This window comes from Condylura cristata, unplaced genomic scaffold (assembly GCF_000260355.1).
Source record: "Condylura cristata isolate star-nosed mole 26May11 unplaced genomic scaffold, ConCri1.0 scaffold00004, whole genome shotgun sequence".
Classification (NCBI taxonomy): Eukaryota; Metazoa; Chordata; class Mammalia; order Eulipotyphla; family Talpidae; genus Condylura; species Condylura cristata.
In genome coordinates, this window is record NW_004567105.1 from 23,447,443 (window position 1) to 23,469,095 (window position 21,653).

Sequence of the window (21,653 nt, forward strand, 5' to 3'; positions counted from 1 at the left end):
CTGTCTCCATAGTGTTAGTGAATACCAGAATCTCTGATACATATGTTTAATATGTTTCTAAAACGTGTATTAATAAAACTGCACTTTACAAATGAGGTTACGATATATGTAGTCTTGTTTTCACTCAGAGCTGGTGCTCCCACAAATGCACTACATGTTTTTAGCTCAACTGTAAATGAGTTCTCAAAGCTCAGTTTCTATGAGATGAGACTATAAATACTGCAGTAAAGATTCATGTGTATAAAGTTGCAGTCCCTTCAAAATGTATTTCTCCCTGATGGTACAAGGGATTAAGTCTCAGCACTATCAAGCTGCCAGTCACTGCAGCATGAGTTCTATCCCCAGTCAGGGAGTAAACCGACATTGTCCTTTCTTATCTGGCCTGTTACTCCCCTCAGCAGTGTATTTCAATATATCAGACTGTCCCCTTCCCCATTCTGTCTCTGGTGAATACTCCCATCCTCTGCACTTCTGGCCTATACCCTACTTCTTGTATGCATAAATAAAAATCTTTAAAAAATAGTATTTGCTTTTTTGTAAACTATCATCTCCATATCTCAGTTTGAGCACAGAGGTTATCTCATGGAGATTAGATGCTTCACTTACATAAATTAATGGTACATGACCTATTATGAGAAATAAATATATAAATACTTGTAAACAAGGAGACAGCTTAAAACTTTACCTAGAAGGTAGATTATGAAAGTAGGCTAGAAGGGTTTTCTGAGAAGATTCTGAGATAGCAACAAATGACATGAATAAATAAAATAAATAATGTAAAGAAATCAAGCAACCAAATGTAAATGTGTGAACCCAGTTTTGATCCTGAATCAAACAAATTGAAACAAAAAAAATTTGAGCCAAAAAGTGAACTGTAAATGAAGAAAAGTAACAGAGAGATGGCAACCGTGGAAAAAATTCCTAAATTTAAAAATAGATAATAAAATATATGAAATAATAAATGACCTGAAATTTGCTTACAAATCATCTCATGGGGATGGTTGTATGTGGACAGTGTGTGTACGCATGAACGGGTGGAACAGGACTGGCAAAATGTTGAGAATCATCAAAAGTTCATGTTAAGTACAAATAGTTTTCATTATACTCTACACTTCTAGATGTGTGCTCCATAATACTGTATTTAAACAATGTTTATTTCCATAATAAAAGTATGAAATGGCTTATTTCTCAATGTTGTACTAGCTTTAGAAACTACCAAGCTACTCACATACACACAGTGATTGCCAACTCAATGTTATTATCACAACCCAATGCAAAACATTATAGTCATCTGTGGATTGATTCCAAAATTTAAGAAAGCAGCTACTTTTTCTGCTTGGGAAAATTTTATATAGTTTTTAGATGAACATTAGGGAAGCTTTTTTCAGCTGTCATCTCTTCTGTATGTATTAGAAACCTCAAGTTTTCTGCTAGAGAAGGGCGCCTGTACCACATCGGGCTGAGTGCTGGCCTCATATTCACTCTTACTCTATTCAGACTGGCTTTTTACAGAACATAATGTGCTATTAAGTGCAAACCCATCATTTTATTTTAATAAGATAAATAGTCTCAAGAATCCTTTAAGTGAAAATCTCATAAGATGGATATTTCTTTAAGGGCAGAGAATATTTTTTCTCACAAAACTTACATTAAAATGCAGCATAGGCCCTCCCTGGTGGCGCAGCGGGTTAAAGCACAGCACTAAGAAGCTTAAGCCACTTCCGCATGAGTTCGATCCCCGCCTGCCCCGGAGGTGACCACATGGTGCGGCAGACCTCTCCTTACCCGCCCGCTGCTCCCCTCAGCAGTGTACTTCCTCGATCTGCCTGTTCTGCTCCCCACTCTGTCCCTCGTGAATCCTCTCACCCTCCGCATCTCTGGCCTGTACCCACGTTCTGTATGAATAAATAAATAAATCTTAAAAAAAAATGCAGCATAAAATACACTTCATACTAGAAATCTTTTTATGTTTGGCCTAGTTCCTGGGTTTTTCTTTCCTTTAAATGTGTATTTTTCCCCTCTGATAATGTGAAATATTCTTCAAAATGTGGAGAAAAAGTGTAAATGACCTCCAGTACCAACTATATTTACTATACCTATACTTTTCATTCGTTTAAGGCAACAAGCTCAGGAATGTAGGCTAACCCTTTACATTTTCATAGATTTTAATTTCATCAAAACAAACTTTGACAATAGAAAAAAGATTATGGCACTTTGTTGTTAACTGTTCTTTTCTGTTTATTTAAAATACGTAACAAAGATTTTCAAAGATCTATATAAAAATGACACAAATGTTTAGAAAAGCATTATTAGCAACAGATCTCCCAAAAGATACATCTAATAATTTCCTTCAATTGAAATCATTGCTGCTTCTTCAGAGCAATAACAGCATAACATCTGGGAGATTTCACAGGATCAAATAACTTCACAATCGCAGACCATGCAATATCTTCCTGCAAATTGATCGGTGATTTAAGGATACAAAAATTCATTGAAGATAAAAGACAGAGATGATTCAGACTATACATTGTAACCTAAAAACGACATAAAAACAAGCCATCTACATAATGAACAGCCATATACCAGAGACATTTTGTGGGGGTGGAGTGCGGATTGCGCAATGGGATCAAAAACCGGGGGTCGGGGGGGGGGGGAGGGGGGGGGGTGGTGGTGGAAGGAAGTGCATGAGACTATGGTGATGGCACATGGGTGACTTGGTGATGGGAAACCCACAGGGATTACAATTGAGATAAAAAAAATGTACAAAATGATGTAAAAATAAACTAATATATTAAAAAAAAACAAGCTATCTACAAAGAAATTATTCTTTGTTAAAAATGCCATTTACAATTTCATCTTAACAAATTTATGTAAACAAGCATCTGTGCAGGTTATTCTTTGTTGTGATTGTGAAAAACTCAAAGTAGCTAATAGTAATTGAGTATTATTTACGTGAATTATAATGAATGATTTTCCAGCTTCTTAGCATATTTAAGGAGATGTGCAAATTCTAAGTGAAATAAATAAATTAGATGCAATTTATTTCTGGTTTTAATTAAAGTACTTGCAATGTGCACATACATATATATATATTACCAGAAAGCATATCAGGAACCTAATAGTTAATACTGAAACCCAATTATTGTTACTTTTAATTTTTTATATTCATTTTGAACTATTGCCTTTACAACAAAAATATTATTTAAATATTAAAAAATTAACATTTGTTTAATTCTGTCACTTTATTACCAATCCATTAATCTTTAAGCATATTGTTTTGCCCACCTACTTTAGACTGATAGAAATTGTTTTAAAAAGGGTGATGAGTGTGTAGTTAACTAGGCATAATTTTGTTACCTAATTCTGTTTTCAGTGATTTTAGTGGAAACACAGGAAAGGACACTATTCCCTAAATATTTAAACAATTCTTTTCATCATAAAAATAAAAATAGAACTAAAGCAAACAACTACCAAAACCCAAGTTCCAAGTAGCCTGGAACTTGGATTCTCCATATGATAAAATGAATAACTAAAATATAGGTTTGGAGTAGAAACATAAGGCTGTATCCATGAATAGGATTAATTCTAATAGTACACAAAACTTTGTTTTCATTACAATACAAACTGGAATGTATAAAACATATTTTCCCTAAAGACAACCAACTAGTATTTTCATTCAACACAGAGAAAATGGTAAAAAAAAAAAAAACCCAGACATTTTCATTGATTAGAAAGTTTTTGTACTGGTAAATATATATGTGTGTGTGTATATATATATATATATATATAAATGCAGAAACCCACAGTGAATTCAAAGACAAATTCTTACAAGACAAAATGTATATACGATTTCTTTTATGTCTGTTATTTATTAATTTTAGCTATGCAATATGTCATATAGCTAAAGTATTCATTGCCTACTGTACAGTAATTACTACACAATTAAAGAAGCTCACTTTATTGCAGCAGTTCTGTGGGTAACATCTGTTGTACATATGTTTATGCTTTAAAAAAATGGAATGAATATTTAAACTTGGAAAATATAATAAGAAAAATGATCTTACTAGTTTTATGTGATAGAAATTTAATATAAGTGAATCCATATTACTGGATTTAATAAACATATCTGTTATACATTTAAAAATAATATAATTTACCTGCTCTTTTAGGTAGCAAAGTCGATCCAGAAGAATCAGTGTCTCTATACAAGGAGCCAGAACAACTTTCAACTAAGAGAAAGAATAAGAGGTTGAAGATGTTGGTACTTAAAAAACTAGCTTAATCCTAATGTATAAGAAAATGTATCTATAGAAATTTATATGGGGCTAACTCTACAATAACCATTGCATACTTCAGAAAATTAACAGAGCAGAGATCAAAGTTTCTCTTTAACAATAATAGGAAAGGAATGTCCTTTGAGTGACTTTGAGGTAGAATCCAAAAGCGATCTTACATATGTGATAGAAAGCTTTTAAAGGGGCACTAAGAATGAAATTCATTAAAAGGAATGCCTGTGAAATAACTGCATTGAGACCAATATGTGTTCAAAGCACTCTGAAACTTCTTTCTGTGCATTTATAATACACTTTAAGAGAAATCTACCATGTGTTCTCTTTACTACATTACCAACACCTAATATAGTTCTGAAATAGGAAATGATCCAAAACAGTTTTTCTACAGTAAGAGAAAAACAATATAGATTGGTTGGCTCCATAGTAAAATTTAATAGGACCCTATTCAAATCTAGTAACATATCCAATTTATTGTCTTTAATTCTGAGATTTACCATATTAAAAGCTTCCAGTTCATTCATTCTAGGTTTATACTTCTCGTAGTAGTCCATTATAATTTTTTCAGGTAGCTTCAAGATTTAAAAAAAAAAAAATGTCAGTAAACATCACAACAATTAAAAGATATTTTTTGTTATTCAAACAGAGCCTAATGTAAATGTAACACCTTTAAACAAGCTTGGGTGTCTAAAGAACTCTATGGATATGCAAGGAAGCAAATTAATATGACTCCAAGTCCATTAAAATCGTTTGTACTGATAAGAGGTTATTCAATATATCACAAATAAAATTACCAACAATAGCCTATTAAATCACTTCATTTCAACAAGTAGTAATGCAAATATTTACTTTTATTTGTTTGTGCACTTGGGATATATAACAGGAATTCAATAAACATTTTTCAAATGAAATGAAAATTCCAAATAAGATATCTAAAATTATCCTAGAAAATAATTCAAAGATAAAAGACAACAAGGACATAAATTTACCTTAAGGTAATTTTTCTAATGTCCATTTAATAAATCTGTCATCATGCATTACTTTCTCTTTCTCTAAAACTTGATACTCACAGTCTATGACAATGACTTCTAGTGCAGTCTTTTTTTTTTTTTTTAAAATAATTGCTCCTTTTTTTTTTTTTTTTTTTTAAAGATTTACTTATTTGTGCATACAGAGCTGCGGTACAGGCCAGAGGCTCAGGGGCGGTGAGAGGCTTCACCAGAGACAGAGTGGGGAGCAGAACAGTCAGATCTACAATGTACACTGCTGAGGGGAGCAGCGGGCGGGTCAGGAGAGGTCTGCCACGCCATGTGGTCACCTCCGGGACAGGCGGGAATCAAACTCATGTGGAAGTGGCTTTAGCTTCTCAGTGCTGCGCTTTAACCTGCTGCGCCACCAGGGAGGGCCTCTAGTGCATTCTTAAAGAAAAGACTTCCCCCTTGGTACAGAGCCCATGCAGATTAAACAATTTCCCTTCTCAATACTTACAGGATTTTCCCATCTTTGAATCAAATGAAAACCTCCAGGACATTTTTGCAGAAAAGTATATTGGATGGGGTCCAGGTATGCACTTCAAGCCAGCAAAAAATTTTCATCTGGCATAATTGTATGTGTGTGTTAGAATTACAACCATTAGTCTTTACTTCTCTTCTACCATCCTGTCAGCAGTTACAGGACAACTGCGAACTCACTCTCTTTTCTGCCTCACCTGTACACTTTTTCCTACAAATAGGATTTCCAATGACTCCTTGGGTTCTCCAATATTCTGTTCCTTATTGTGCCAAACTAGGAAGCTCCATCCTGGCCCCAGGTTGCATCTGTTCCTCACTTGGAATACCCTTCCACCAATTGTTGAGAAAACCTGAAGGAATCTTTATATACTGCAATCAAGAAGGCACATTCCTTCCTTCTTGAAACCTTGATAAAGGATCACTAGAGGGATGTCCTATTACAGATACATAGGTTATACTTCTTCAATCATGTGATCTGATACAGAAATGGGGCTCGGCAATCTAGAATTTGTATGGATGTTAGGTCCATGAAAGTCAGGAATGGGGTTCATAAGTATTTTCTGCAGTCAATGAGGCAAGACCAAGAAATTAGGGATTGTGAGATATGATAGGTCACTCAAATGGAGTTGTTGGGGATTAAACATATTTCAAAGTGCTGTGGTCTTAACTGAGATATAATCAGGAAGTTTGACAGGTACAGGTTCAGGAGTTATTAAGAATCAACATTCTGCTAAGAACCCAAAAAACAACAGTTAGTGTAACATCCAGGTAGTGAGCAGAAGAGAAAGCACTAAAACTGAATAGGGGAAAACCAAAAACTTAAAGCCAAAAGATGGAGCTGTGGAGGGAAACAGTGATAACAGCAGGTGAGAGGGGCAAAGCAAGGCAGAGTCTGAGTTCTCACATAGAAAAAGTTCATGTACTTTCTGACTTGTAAACAGGACTGTTTGCGCCTCTCCAAACTCTGAAATGTGGTGCCTACCAGAATGCATGAATGAAGCTGCACATGTGCGTGTAACTATGACCAAAGTTTCTTAACAAGTACTGTTTGCACTGTGCAAGTATTTGTATAAAATCACTACAGTCAAGGAGTTTTGCCACATACAGCATCAAAGTGTTCCGCTTGATACAAAATATTAGGAAATGACATTCTTTTGCAAGGAAATGAACTCTTCAGAGCTTTCAGATACTGGTATGGGAGATAAGAACTAATTAGTTCCTGGAAAGGGAAATAATTTTCTGCTTAGTTCCTAAAACAGTGATTTTTAAATCACTTTCTTGTGACTTTTTTTCTCTTCCAATATCTACTGAAATTTCAGGATAACCTTCCAATTAATTTTCTCTTAACTTTCCTTTCTTTTTTTTAAAATACCAGTATCCTACATAAAACTGGTGCATCTGGGAACTTGAATATGATTGAGGAAATTAATTATTTTACAAGAAATTTCAAATCATTGTGTTTTTACAATGCACAATCAGGAAACAAGAGAGGATCCGCTGTAGCACTATGTGTCTACTGCTGTAGGCTTATGCTATTTAACTTGTTTTTCATGGGTGATGTCCTAACTACCAAGTACATACAGTATTTAAAGTCTTGCTTTGCTTGCCTATTTTGGAAAAATACCTAAAAATATATTTTTAATTACTATCTACTTTCACCAAAATTCTAGCTTTGTGGCTTTTCACTTTCACCCATTCAACAATGCACCTCCCAATCTTCATAAAATCATCAGAAATTATTATAAATTAAAAAACAAAATTAATAGGTAAACAGGAGAGAGGGAGGGCAAAGAATCAAAACAGGGGAGGGAAGAACACAAGGGACTAGCGTGATGGTGCAGGTGTGAACTGGTGGGAATTTTATGGGGACTACATCTAAAAGGAGAAAACATATGTATGTATATATAATATATGCCACTAAAAGCATATTAAAGAACATTTATTATGGCTATTAAAGACAAACCTGGGTAGAGAAAGATATTAGAAGGATAAACAATATTCTTTCTGAATTTTTACTGTTTTAAGTTGTGGCAATGAATGATACACTGTGAGTTTAACTAAAAACTCAGCTCTTAGTGAAAATTAATTTTACATTTGTGTTCTTAATTTAAAGACATTAAAACAAAGATATGCAAAAAAGTTTTATATTAAGACTAGAAGGAAAATCAGTCTAATTTGTTAAAATACATTTTTTAACAGATGAAAAATAAAATAACTAGGATAACTATATCCTGTTCCATTCATTTATACAATACCATTTTCCTAAATTCTATGAGTTAGGAATGCCTTTTTTTTTTTTTTTAAGATTTATTTATTTATGCATACAGAACTGGGGTACAGGCCAGAGGTGCAGGTGTGGTGAGAGAATTCACCAGAGACAGAGTGGGGAGCAGAACAGGCAGATTGACGGAGTACACTGCTGAGGGAGCAGTGGACGGACCCGAAGAAGTCTGCTGCACCAGATGGATCACCTCTAGGGTGGGGATCAAACTCATGCTGAAGTGGCTTTAGCTTCTTAGTGCTGTGCTTTAACCCGCTGTACCACCAGGGAGAGTCCAGGAATGCCTTTTTTAAAAGGCCATTTTTGTGGGAGACAAAACTGATTAGTACCAATCTTATTGCTTCATTAATAAAGCAACTATGGACTAACCGGTTAATTGGTACAATAGTAATATCCTTAATTTTACTACAACTTAATCATATTAACTTTTTTTTAAAAATGCATTTATTCATACAATAATTGGGGGTTAGACCTGAAGTGTGTATGTGGGGGGAATGAGAGGATTCACCAGAGACAGAGTGGGGAACAGAACGGGTGGACTGACTGAAATACACTGCTGAGGAATGCAACCGGTGAGACAGGAGAGGTCTGCCCCGCCATGTGGGTCACTTCCCTAGCAAGGGATCAAACTTGTACTGCAATGACTGTAGATAGCTTTACAATGCTGTGCTTTAATCCGTTGTGCCACCAGGGAGAGCCTTAATCATATTTACTTTTTATAAATATTTATTACCACTAGTCAACACTGTATTTTTTTATCAGCAATATGTTCTCAATTATTAGGTTGGGCCTCAATGATGTTATTATCAATTTCTAGAATTCTCCCATTCAAAAGCTTTTTGAATTAAAATCCTGTATTTTAATTATAGTTAGACAATTTTAAATAAACACAATTCAAAATTAAAAGTTTTCCTTTTGCTTTACTTACAATTTCCATTTTTCTCTTTAAACTCTATTTTGATTTGAGATTTGGCACATTTTTGACTGCATAAACTTAAGTGGAGACACTCTCTGAGGTGTATGACAGTCAACTATGCACACAGACAGGAACAGTAAACCAGCACAAACATAATGGTGACTTGGTTTAATATAATTAGAATGTTTTTCACAAGTGGGAGAAGAGTAGAAGGCAAAGAATTTTGTATTACCTCAAGTTATTATTACTCCACAGAAGTTGTTTTATATGAAAAAATAGGTAATCGTATACTGACCTTGGAGTCATCTAACCCAAGCTTCTTTAGAGACTTTCTGACATAATCCAGAAAGGAAGAAGATTTGGAATAAATTTTACCAACATGGCGATCACTGCAAAACACAATTGATTTACTTTTTATTTTTTCTAATTCAATTTACAGATTTTAAGTTCAATTATGAAATAATTTAAAATATCTTCTGTGTAGAAGGCACAAGCACAAAATGTGATAACAATGAAGCAATGTTTACTTTGAACATTTCAAGGTAACATATAGTATTCAGAATCTGCTTATGAGAATTCTTTCAACATATAACAATAGAACACAGCATTATGAAGATACTAATACAAGAAAGAAATTGAAAACTTAAAGTATTAAAATGTCTAATTTTAAAAGGGAACTACAGGTCTTTCAAAAGTTTCCATTGTGGTACAAAACACATTTAAGTTTTACTGGTTCAATATTACAGCACATGTTTCATTGCAACACCTGCTAATTGTGGCATAATTCAATAGCTATGCAAAGAGAACTTCAGTGCCAGCCACTGAACATATGCTGGGTCGGACCTGATTTCATTTATGCCATGCAGATTTTTATTATGTTTTAAATAAAGTATCATGAGATGGTTTTGAATTTAAATAAGGGAATACTACACTATCACATCTTACAATTTTGGTTGCTATTTAGGTGTAATGTAAAATTAAAAATTACCTCCACATTATCAAGTCGATATTAATTACATACATATTAATTCCTATGATTAATCAGCATGTTTTATCAATTCATCCTTTGAAATACACTTCAAATACTCTTCTTCAGCTTTTTCTAAAGGGCTACCTCAACTCTACTGTTACCTGTGTTTGACTATTATAGCATTTCCTAATTAAGACTAGAGTCCATATGCTCTATTTTGCCTACATGGTATTATTTTTTTGAGAAGCATTTTCATTTATCACTTCTCTGCTTAAATAGACTTTCACTGTATCTCCCATTTCTTAGGACAAGGTAAATAATAGAGGCCTGATACCTTCTGAATAGAACCACACTTTTCATTATATTCCAGAATTCAGTTTTTTCTACTCGTCATTTGACTGTCCTACAGATTTCTGCCTTGATTTGCTCATGCATTTATTTCCTAATAGAGTTGTAAGGTTCTTCAATATCTTGCTCAGTTTACTGAAAACAAAATTACCCTTTATGATCAAGCTCAAATATTTATTTTCTTTTTCATAACATAATTAATAATATCCTTTTCTAGTTTTGCATGTCAACAGAACTTATCCTTCTTTCATTTATTTTATCACAGCCTTGAAAGAACAGTCATTCAAATAGGTGGAAGTTCCACGAAGCAGAAATTATATTCTTATGGTTTATGTAAAACTCAAGCCCTATACATGCTTATGTATCTTATATATAATAGATGCCATATAGTAGCTATGCACATCTAATGTATCACAGAATACTGAAATGGCTAACTATGTAGTTAGAAAAAGATGCCATTTAATATTAACTTCTTGACTCTCCTTTTAAAGAGGCCTTAAGTCTTATTTTTAACTTTTTTTACTCCAAAGGGAAAAGCAATTATTTCCCACAAACCAGTGATTCTGATTCTTATTTTGTACTATTCATCACAGAGAAAGCACTGCCCAGTATATAAGAGTGTGGTGGCTATATTCCTACTAGTTCCTGGTTTACAAAACATGTATTATAGTTTGGAATCTGCCTTGACTACAAAGCTAGAAGAATTAAAGTAAGCTGCTCATGAGTACTATCCATTCTAAGCTGAACAGAGAATAATAATGGTACCAATTTGTTTCTTGGGCTTTGAACGAGAAATATCTTAAATTTTAATTTTCTTTGTCTTACTTTTTCTATTCAGAATGTTACCTTTAGCTGTTTCAAAATCTCACAACACAATTATTAAGCAATGGTTTTCCTTTTTACAGTTTTTTTAATTTAAATCCTGTGTTATAAATAAAACAGACTTTGTATTTAAATTATGTGTTAATGTGAACACTTCTAATAATCTGTTTCAGCAGCAGCAACAACACAAATAACTAGAAATATAATTATTTGACCATGTTACTTCTCTTCTTTAAGACCTCTGGAGGTTCCCGGGATTCTTAAGATTAAGATTTAAACCCTTAACATAGTGCATAATAAGCTCTGTACCATCTGGTCTCTTGACTTTTCCAACACTGTTTTATGACATTTCCTCTGTCGTAGCAAAGACATTCTTTCAGTTTCTTGAACACATCAAGCTAACACTATACTTGTAGCAATCCACCCTTGATCCTTTTCTGTAGGAAATCCCAATTCCTCCTTTGGGATCCTCTCTCAAGGCTGCACATCAGAGAGTCTTCTCCAGCCTTCCAGGAGAAGCTGGGCCTCCATCACCAAACTTTCCCTTAACACATTTCCTCTTTTCTAGTTCTCTATCTCCTTTAATGTTTTAAATATCAAGAACTCCAAAGGGGGTGAATATACTTTAAGGGAAATAGAATATTCGAATTTTAAATTCTTTTTATTTTTAACTTCACCATTCTAATTTTGATTTTTTAATTTATTTATACATAGTGAAAATTGAAGATAAGATACCCTTAGGTATAGTGCTTGACTCAATGACACTCAAAAAATGGTAGAAATAATACTGTTATGAGCTGGTTTTTTAGGAGTAAAATAATCCAAGGTTTATAAATATCTTTTATAGCTTATAAAAGAAGCTAGGTGAACAAATGTTGCAATCCAACATGGTGAGAACCTGAGCATGAGCACCATGACACACGGCAATGAGTACAGAGCACTTTCACTACTTGGTGTTGCCTAGGGTGCATGCATCACTATTACAGCAATGACAGCAGAGTTATAGAAAGACATGGATCATGAGAGAAAGAGAACTGAGAGAATGAGAACTTTTTCTCACATGGGCCACAGGAACACTCTACTTTTAATCAAGCGCACTATCTGAAATGGTGCTTTATTGGGGGGAAAAACCCACAATTGGACAGGGGTCAGAAGATAAATTTGAACTATTGCTTCTGCAAACAAAATCACCTCTCAGAGTCCCAATTTTCTGAGAAAATGAGGTGAAATGGAAGTAATATCTACTTTGCAGAACAATAGAAAGATGTAACTGAGATAATGTATATGGAGGATAAACTATAAAAAGCTACAGAAATGTTGGCTAAAGTAGCATTTAGTTTGATAATATAATTGTGTTGGTGTTTTTCAAAAAAGTATCTAGAGTTGTAAAAGGGCTATTTTTACTTAAACTAAAAGAGGCTTTTGCTTATCGCTTGTACAAATATGTAGAGACTATTTCTAGATTTCAACACATTAACTGGGTGATTTAAAGGTAGTAATTTCCACACAGGTGTATGTGAGAGGTCTGAAAACAGTTTTAAGTTGTTTTACGGTGGGGCTGCTTTTAAAGAATTCAATTTCCAGGTCTTCTGCTTCCTATAGACACTTCCCTAAAACTCATCTGTCTAGAAAGGTGCCTGTGATTTAGATTGTTTTCCACAGGCCTTTTCACAATTGCCCTTCCCTGCTTTCACATGACAAAGGGAATAACTCTCACTCATAATTACTGTGTCACAGTTTATAGAAGACAAAACAAATCCTTTATCAAAGGCTTTATAAATGTCACCACTATCCACTTCAGTAAGTGATGCATTCCAGTAAAATTTTCTCTTTACATTTAATAACATAAAATAAAAACCAATACATATTTCACCTGTGTATTTCTTTAAAATAACTCAATTCAGAAGATTTTTTTTAACATTCAGATGCTTACAATAGATAGATGAGAGGTTTGCTGTACAGGAGATAAAGCAAATATAAAATAGTAGAGAACAGTGAAGGTACATGATAGATATGATAACTTTGAGTAAATACCTGAAGAAAGCTAGTTATGGATATCTGGGGAGGAACATTCCAGACAGCATATGCAAAGGCCCTGACGTATTAATGCTTCTGGCATTTTCAAGGAATAGCAAGGAAATCAAAACAGACAGAAGGAGAAACATAGTACTTTACTTAAATAAACATAATTTGGGAGGAAAATAACAGTGAGTAAAAAATAGTATGTAAAATATAAACATTAATAAAAATGAAGACCAAACAATTGTCAAAGAGAGAAAAACAGCAGAATTGAGATCAGAGATATAATAAGGATTTATATCATGTAAGACATTGAAGGTCATGTAAAAACATTAGCTTTACTTCCAAGTGCATGAGAAAAAAGGGAAGATGGTGAGCAAGAGCGCACTGAACATATGAACATGGAGTCACCAGTAGTACACTGATCATATCTGAAGTCATGAGATGTGGTAAGATCACCTAGGTGGCAGAAAAAGCTTAAAATAGCATGCCAACAATTAAGAGGTTTGAATGAGGAAAACGAATCAGCCAAGGAAGCTGAAATAAAGAAAAAAAAAGTATTTTGTAAAGAATTTTACCTAGAATATGAGAAAAGAAGGATTTTAAAGAGTGGTAAATTGTGTGAAATACAGAAGTCATCAATAAGATATGTAATTGACCATGGGACTTAGTAGTCTGGGTCATTACAATCCCATAAAGGGAGGTTGGATAGAGTGATTGGAATTCATGAGTAAATTGGAAAGAAAATGGCAGCATTTTCAAGGAGTTTTTCAATAGGAAAGAACAGCTGAAGGGTAAGATTTTGGAGAAGAATGGGATCCAAAGAGGATTTTCAGAATCTGTGCTCTTAGCTCCTATGACACTTTGTTTCGTTTAGTAGGACTAAAATCAAGCTCCCGAGGTATTCACGAGGAGACAGAGGGGGAAATGTAAACAACTAATTCTACAATATTAGGTTCAGTGAAAGCAGTAAACAGATAGGTTAAGTCCTGTGGCAGAAGTGGAAAAAAGAAAGCTATCATGATGTGTCTTCTAAACTAAAGCATGACTGATTTCAACTGTGAGAGGTTGCAGGAGGAAGGGTGGCAGAAAGAGAGGAGAATATTCCAGGTAGATGGAGGAGCTCAAAGGAGACATCTAGGGTACAAAATAAATGGCACCGGGAATGATGAATAATCCATTGTATCAGTAAGTCTGCACAGGCAGCTGTTCAGGGCACAAAGAAGGAAGAATAGGCTGATGGATTAGGCTGGCAAGAATATTAGTGAGAGTAAAAATGGCCTTGACTATCATAATAAGGATATTTTCATTTTTAAGTAATAAAAAGGAATTATCAAATGTTTTGAAGTTAGAAAAGTAACATGACTGTTCCTGAAAGATAAATGATGGGACTTCAAGAACAGATTAAAAGGGGATCTTCTGGCAGAATAAAAGCATGGTCAGCATGCTAAAAAGGAATTAGTATTCTTTCTTTTAATAAAAGTGAATGCACTAGATCTAATTAAAATTCCAGTCAAGTTAACCCAACACCACCCACAAGCTTTTCCAAAAATACAATTCTAAGAACCTGGTTTCCTGCAGTACTTTCTAAAGAAGCAACATTAATATAGGAAATTTTAGGAAAAGGCAAAGTAGATATATACTAAATAAATGAAAACAAGTATAAGCAGGAGAGAGAGTAACAAAATTCAGTTTCTCCATCATCACAAAACATGTTTGAAATTATTTTGTTTCTTTTATATACTAACACATATTTAAAGACATAAGATTAGCAAAATAAACAACTCACTAAAAATGACAATCACTTAAGGGAGGTTCAAAAACTCTTCAAGCTACTCTTTGATCTTAAAGATACAGATTTGCTCATTTCAGTTTGACTACACATTATGGATTAAATGATAAGCTTTAATTTTGTGATCCATATTTCATTACCTGGTTTTCCACTCCTATTTCAATATAGAAAAATAAACATGAAAATTTAATCATGTAATTTACAATCACAAGTATCAAAACTATGTACTTCTTGTATAAAAGTACAGATTATGATACAGAATAATAAAGTGTAGATATTGTATTTTTCCTACCTCTTTCCAAGGACTTAAAGAGAAATTCAGCCTATAAAATTCCTTCTTAGGTTTTTCAGCCCCTTTGCAAGTTCCCAGGTAAGAAGAAATCAAAAATGAATGATTTTCTAGAAATCATGTTTTAATGTAAATGTTAAATTCTATATCATAATTAGTATTAGAGCAAAAATGCTATACTTAAAATACACGGAAAAAATTACTTTTAATGTCAGGCTCTGTAAACACTTACTTTTTTTTAAAGATTTGTTTATTTATATATACAGAACTGGGGTACAAGCCAGAGGTGCAGGGGCGGTGAGAGGATTCACCGAAGACAGAAGGGGGAGCAGAACAGGCATATCAACAAGGTACACTGCTTAGGGAAGTAGCGGGTGGGTCAGGAGAGGTCTGCCATGCCATTTGAATCACCTCCAGGGCCAGGGATCGAACTCGCACTGAAGAGGCTGCAGCCAGCTTGCAGTGCTGCGTCCTAACCCGTTGTACCACTAGGGAGGGCCTAAACAATTACATTTAAAGAAATTTTTAGAATAATGTTTCAGGTATTCTAGAACTGTGCATCAATTGACTGTTTTAGTTAACAAGAAAACAAACTAAACAAAGTGAAAGAAAAGTAACTGATCTTATTTTCAGTTTTTTAGTAGCCTTGCTGGCCTAAGATTTCAAGCAAGTTAACCTTGATTTACAATGCCACTATACAAGAAACCCTATAAGTCAACTGATATTAAAAATATCCTAAAGAAGCACTGCTGGTGGGAATGCAAACTAGTACAACCACTATGGAAAACTGTTTGGAGGTTCCTCAAACTGCTAAACACTGAACTTCCCTACGACCCAGCAATCCCACTGCTAGGTATCTACCCAAAAGATACAAAAACACTGATTGAAAAAGATACCTGCACCCCCATGTTTATTGCTGCTTTATTTACAATTGGAAAAACATGGAAGCAGCCCAAATGCCCAAATGTAGATGACTGGACTAAAAAGATGTGGTACATATATACAGTGGAATATTACCAGCAACCAAAAAAGAAACACATGTCTTTTGCAGCAACTTGGATGGAGCTGGAAAAGATCATGCTTAGTGAGATAAGCCAGAAAGAGAAAGAAAAATACCGGATGGTTTCACTCATAGCAGGAGTATAATGGACCAGGCGAGAAAATAACAAAAATAATGAACAAACATATACCAGAGACATTTTGTGGGGGTGGAGTGGGGAATGGGATCAAAAAACGGGGGGGGGGGAGGTTGGGGAGGGAAGTGCACGGGATTATGGTGATGGCACATGGGTGACTTGGTGATGGGAAACCCGTGGGGATTACAATTGAGATGGAAAAAAAATGTAAAAAATGATGTAAAAATAAACTGTTACAAAAAAAATATCTTAAAGAAAATTTAAATTAAAAAGAAAGGATAGTGGGAATGCCTGTGAACTATTAATGAAACTCTAGTCCTGGTTCTTTCAGGCTATAAGACTTCAAGAAATTTTTAACTACTTTATCTTAATTTTTCTAATTACTATAAAGGGATGACTGTACTAGGTAACAAGGAACCATAGGTGTAGCCTGATAAGGGATTAAAATTTTATTGTTACTGAACACAAACAAGCACCTACAAAGTATGTACAAAGAATGTCAATAAGATGAACACTTGTACCCAAATTCAATCCTGGGGGGGGAGGGGGGAATGACTACCAGGATATGTAAGTTCTTATGCATCCCTGCTCTTCCCCATCTTATTCTATTCAATCATCTCCACCCTTAAGAAACTGCAATACTGAACTTTGCTTTTATTTACTATTCTTATGTTTTATCTTGCTGCTTTACCATGTATTTATACTTGAAAATATTTACAACAGCTGTGTTTACCTCTGAGTTATATAAAAGGAATCATCAAGTAGGTATTTTTTTTGTGACTTTTATAATCACAAGCTAATGTACTTGTTGCTGTATATATTTGTAATCCATAGATTTTTCACAGTGGCATAGTTTCTATTCCATTCCATTCGTTCTATTCCAGCTTCCCATTCCATTCCATTCCAATGTATAAAATGCCACTTAGCCATTCCCCTATCAATGAACCTTTTACTCCCAGACTTTTGTTCCTGTAAACATTTGTACTATTAATCATGTGGGAGAAGTCTCTTGGGCCACATGTGTAACAGTTTTTCTAGGATATGTACTGCTAAGACAAAGTATGAATCTGAGCATTGATATTTTTTCCTCCTTATATTAGAAAATTCTTAATATTGGTATTAATATTCTTTTTCCTATAATATAATTAACATATATATGTATACAAACTATAGTGTAACTCTTAAGTCTTTGCATTCTCCATTTTTCTGTTTCTTCATGTCTGATTGTGTATATTTTCTTTTGATCTGTCTGCCTTCCAGTTTCCTATTTCTTTTATGTGTAGAATGCTGTTAAAACCATCATCAATTTCTTAACATTTTATTGTTTAGTTATAAAATTTTCATTTATTTTTTGTATGTACTGGTTCTTTGACAAAAAAAAAATCAATGTATATATTTCAATATACATGTATAAATTTCAATGTATATTATTAAGCAGTTCTAAGAATGTATTTAAAGAGATGGGTATGCCCTTCAATTTCCTGGAATGTTTTATAGTGGTTAACATATTGCAAAACTAAAGTAACCAGGATATTGCCATTTCCATGACCACAATGTTCATTCATGTTGCTCTTTTAGAGCTAAACCCCATCTCTCCTCCTCACTCACAACCACTAATCTCATCTCAGTTTCTATAATTTTGTCACTTAAAGAATGTTATGCAAATGGAATCACACAATATAAACTTTTTGAGTCTCTCTTGTTTTTCACTCAGTGTAACACTCTGGCGAATTAATCCAACTTGTACACATCGACAGATCATTACATTATACAGTTGACTCTACAGTATCCCATAGCTTAGATTATCATTATTTATCTACCCACTTAAGGTATCTTGGATGTTTTCAGTTTGGATTCTGTGGGTAGAGTTGTTATAAAATTTGTACATGAGTTTTGTATCAAGATATGTCAACTTCTGATGACATCTCAGGCGAGCATGGGGGTTTCTGTGCTGGTGCTAGGACACATATCTTCACATTTGTCACAGCTGACACTGTGGTAGAGGTGCCCTCATAACTGCTGGGCAATAATGAAAGATGTGGTTTTTTGCAAGGTCTTCTTTGATACCACCATAGTGGGCAAAGGGAGGAGCAACCTATTACTGCTGGGTGAAGAGGATGTCCAGTTTCCCACATGGTCTCTGTACCATGGTGGCAGTTGGGGGTGGGGAACTTGTGACTACCTGATAGGGATCAAGGCCCTAGCTTCCTAGTTAGCCTTTTCTGATGCTACTCCCTAAGGGAGAGTCAGGAAGGCTCTTTAGAGTCTGGCAAGGGCAGAACTCTAGACTCTCCACTTGACCTTTGTTGGTCTAGCTGCAGTATGGTATGTTTGTCTTTTAAAAGTGTTTCTTAGGCTTCCATTTCCTGCTCTGTTAACTAGAGAGAGAGAGAGATCTTGTTGGAGAATTTTTTTGTGTCTGTACCTAACACCATTTGCAGACCACTGCTTTCTGGAGCTAAAGGGATACAGGAGGCAAAAGGAAAACCCATGAACTTGTTACCATGTTGTTTCTTGGGTCCCAAAATGCCTAGCCAGTTTGCAGTATTCTTTCCACCTTCCAGTCATGTATATTTGTTTTATACATAACAATTTTGGGTGTTCTTTTTTTAAAAGATTTATTTATTCATACAGAACTAGGGTACAGGCCAGAGATGCGGAGGGTGAGAGGATTCACCAGAGACAGAGTGGGGAGCAGAACAGGCAGATCGACGGCTGAGGGGAGCAGCGGGCGGGTCAGGAGAGGTTTGCCACGCCATGTGGATCTCCCCCTCTGGGGCAGTCGGGGATCAAACTCATGCGGAAGTGGCTCAAGCTTCTTAGTGCTGTGCTTTAACCCACTGTGCCACCAGGGAGGGCCCAAATTTTGGGTTTTTTATAGTATTTAGCAAGAGAGAGACAAGCACATCCATTTCATTTTTCTCAGAGTAAGTCTCTCAAGCACAGCTATTTTAAGTCTTTTTTCTTTGCACCTCAATGAGTCTATTCCTTTGATGTGGTTTATTATAGCTTTTGGTCATGTTGTCTTATTTCATCATATGGCTGTTTATTTTGAATTGACTGCCAGTTGCTGTATATAGTGAATTATAGTGATAATTTGAAGCTTAGATGTACACTATTTTTGTCCAGGAGAATTTGTTTCTACCAGGCAGCTAAAGAATATAGCAACCTTAAATACTTCAATCACAGCTTGAGATAATTCCAAGTAAGATTTCAACCCATCTTAGTTCTATTTGTAGCTCATCTTCACTCATAAAGTGTGAACATCCAGCTAACTCAAATTATGAATGGTTTAGTTGGTCTATAGAGTCTTCACTCTAAGTGGGCCATGGACTTTAACTTTTTCTTATTGTAACTTATTCTACTGAAGTTTATGCTTACTTTCAGTCCACTTTATTGACTGGCTGACAGTTTAGTTAAGAATTGACAGGATGTCTCTGGCAGCTTTAAAAATCTGGACTCATCTTTTATTTTCCATCTTCTTGTATTTCCTCCATAGTTCTTAACTTCTTTGGTACGTTATTGGTGTTACCAAAACAACTAAAAATGAATTCTAAATAGACACACATGTATGAGCACAAGTATCCATATTACTAGCACTTTTAAGTTTCCTCATGTAGTCAGTTGCTACCGTAAGGGGGTTTCTGTAATTTTCTTTGATCTTTGTACATTTTATTATGACTAGAACATGAATTACTCCTGTGTGGACACAACCTGTGTATCCAGAACCTCATAGGCTGCTGTCACACAGTAAACAATTGCTAGATTAAAAGATGTAACATGTACAAGTATTGAAAACTATTAGAACTAATTCCAATGCGATGATGGAAAATAAAAATACATTCTTAAGAGTTCAAAGGCTCAGTGATGATCATGCTATTCCCAGAAATAACAAAAGAAGGCAAGAGAAGGAAGAAAAGGAAAGAGAATTGATTAGACATTGACTTTGATTTTTGAATGTGGCTGATTCTGATATATTTGTGAGGCATTTAGGTGAAGATGTTCATATAAAAATGAGGGATATAGATATGAACTTCTGAAAAGAGATGGGAACCATATGTAAGATTCAAATTATTTGTGGGCAGGTAAGTACTAAGAGAAAGAGGAAATATAAAGAGATGAATAAAACATTTGAGAATGCCTAGATACACTCTGGGAACAGAGTTAGAAGATAAAACTTTAAGGGAAATAGGTTAAGTGTCCAAATAGGAAAGGAAATTGGCAAGAATGTAGTTTAGTAGAGGGAATATGGAAGAAAGCAAAAAACAATTATGCTTATGATGAAATGTGACTGAAAGGTCAATGAGTCTCTGGGACAAAAAAAAAAAATCTTGTAATAAATCCCATCTATCACCTGAGTAGTAAAAGATGGCAGGAAAGCGATGAGTTGCAGAAAGGCTTAGAAAAGATAAATGGTGTCTAAGAGAAAAATATATTTGTAACACAGTAACTAGAAGTGTTAGAAGATAGGACAGTCAATATTTGAGTTGCTATGAATATATACACAATTTTGTTATTTTTTTCCAACAAGATTAGCATCTTGGGGTGAACTAAGGAGAAGGAGTAAGTTTTCCAGATGAGTGAGGACTTCAATTTTGACGTACTGAAGATTGGTAAATAGAAATGAGATTTATGAGTGGGACAGACTGGGGAGTAATAGTTAAAGCCAAAGGGATGTGTGGACATTTCTGTGCAGTAACAAGTAGATATTTTTTTCTTAGAAACAATAGTTAATCCAAAAATCTCTTCTATCACTGTTAATAAATAAGGATTCCTTTTAGAGCACCTGAAAATCTGTCCAATTTTGAATTTGAAGAATAATCCAATTACAACCAAATGGCTATCTGAACCTTAAAACTATAGTTAACAGAAGATTCATAAAACTTGCTAGGATTGAAAATGTGTGCTTGAAGAGAGCAATTGCTGAATGAAAATGGAAAAATTCTCCTGACCCTTGCATCTCTGTACAAGCAACATGTTATTTGGGGAAAATATAAAAACAAAACAAAACAAAAGGGCTACTCAATTACCAATAGAGACCTGAATGGCCATAAAGGTTATTTATGATGGAAAGCTGTCCTACTGAGGTTAAGTGTTTATGCTGTACTGTTTGTGAACCATTTTAAATGTAACTTTTGCTCACATAATAATATTTATTTGCCAAATTATCTGTAACAATTCAACACTTCGCAACTTCTAAAGTTCATTTTACATATACTACTTTATCATTTCACAATCTTTCAGGACAAAAAGGGAATCAGCAGAACCCTCACTTTAATA

The 21,653-nt window shown here is 34.5% G+C and overlaps 1 protein-coding gene across 1 annotated transcript in view; it reads right to left on the minus strand.

Annotated features, from left to right (window-relative positions):
* Positions 1-2,152: 2,152 nt before the first annotated feature.
* Positions 2,153-21,653, minus strand: part of METTL25 (methyltransferase like 25) — a 73,987-nt gene continuing 54,486 nt past the window's right edge. The window contains exons 9-12 of the mRNA XM_004675844.1: positions 9,293-9,386; positions 4,787-4,861; positions 4,158-4,229; positions 2,153-2,453 (exon numbers count right to left, since the gene is read on the minus strand). Coding sequence (XP_004675901.1) covers positions 2,361-2,453; positions 4,158-4,229; positions 4,787-4,861; positions 9,293-9,386 — 334 coding nt within the window. The 3' untranslated portion in view covers positions 2,153-2,360. The remainder of the gene's footprint in view (positions 2,454-4,157; positions 4,230-4,786; positions 4,862-9,292; positions 9,387-21,653) is intronic.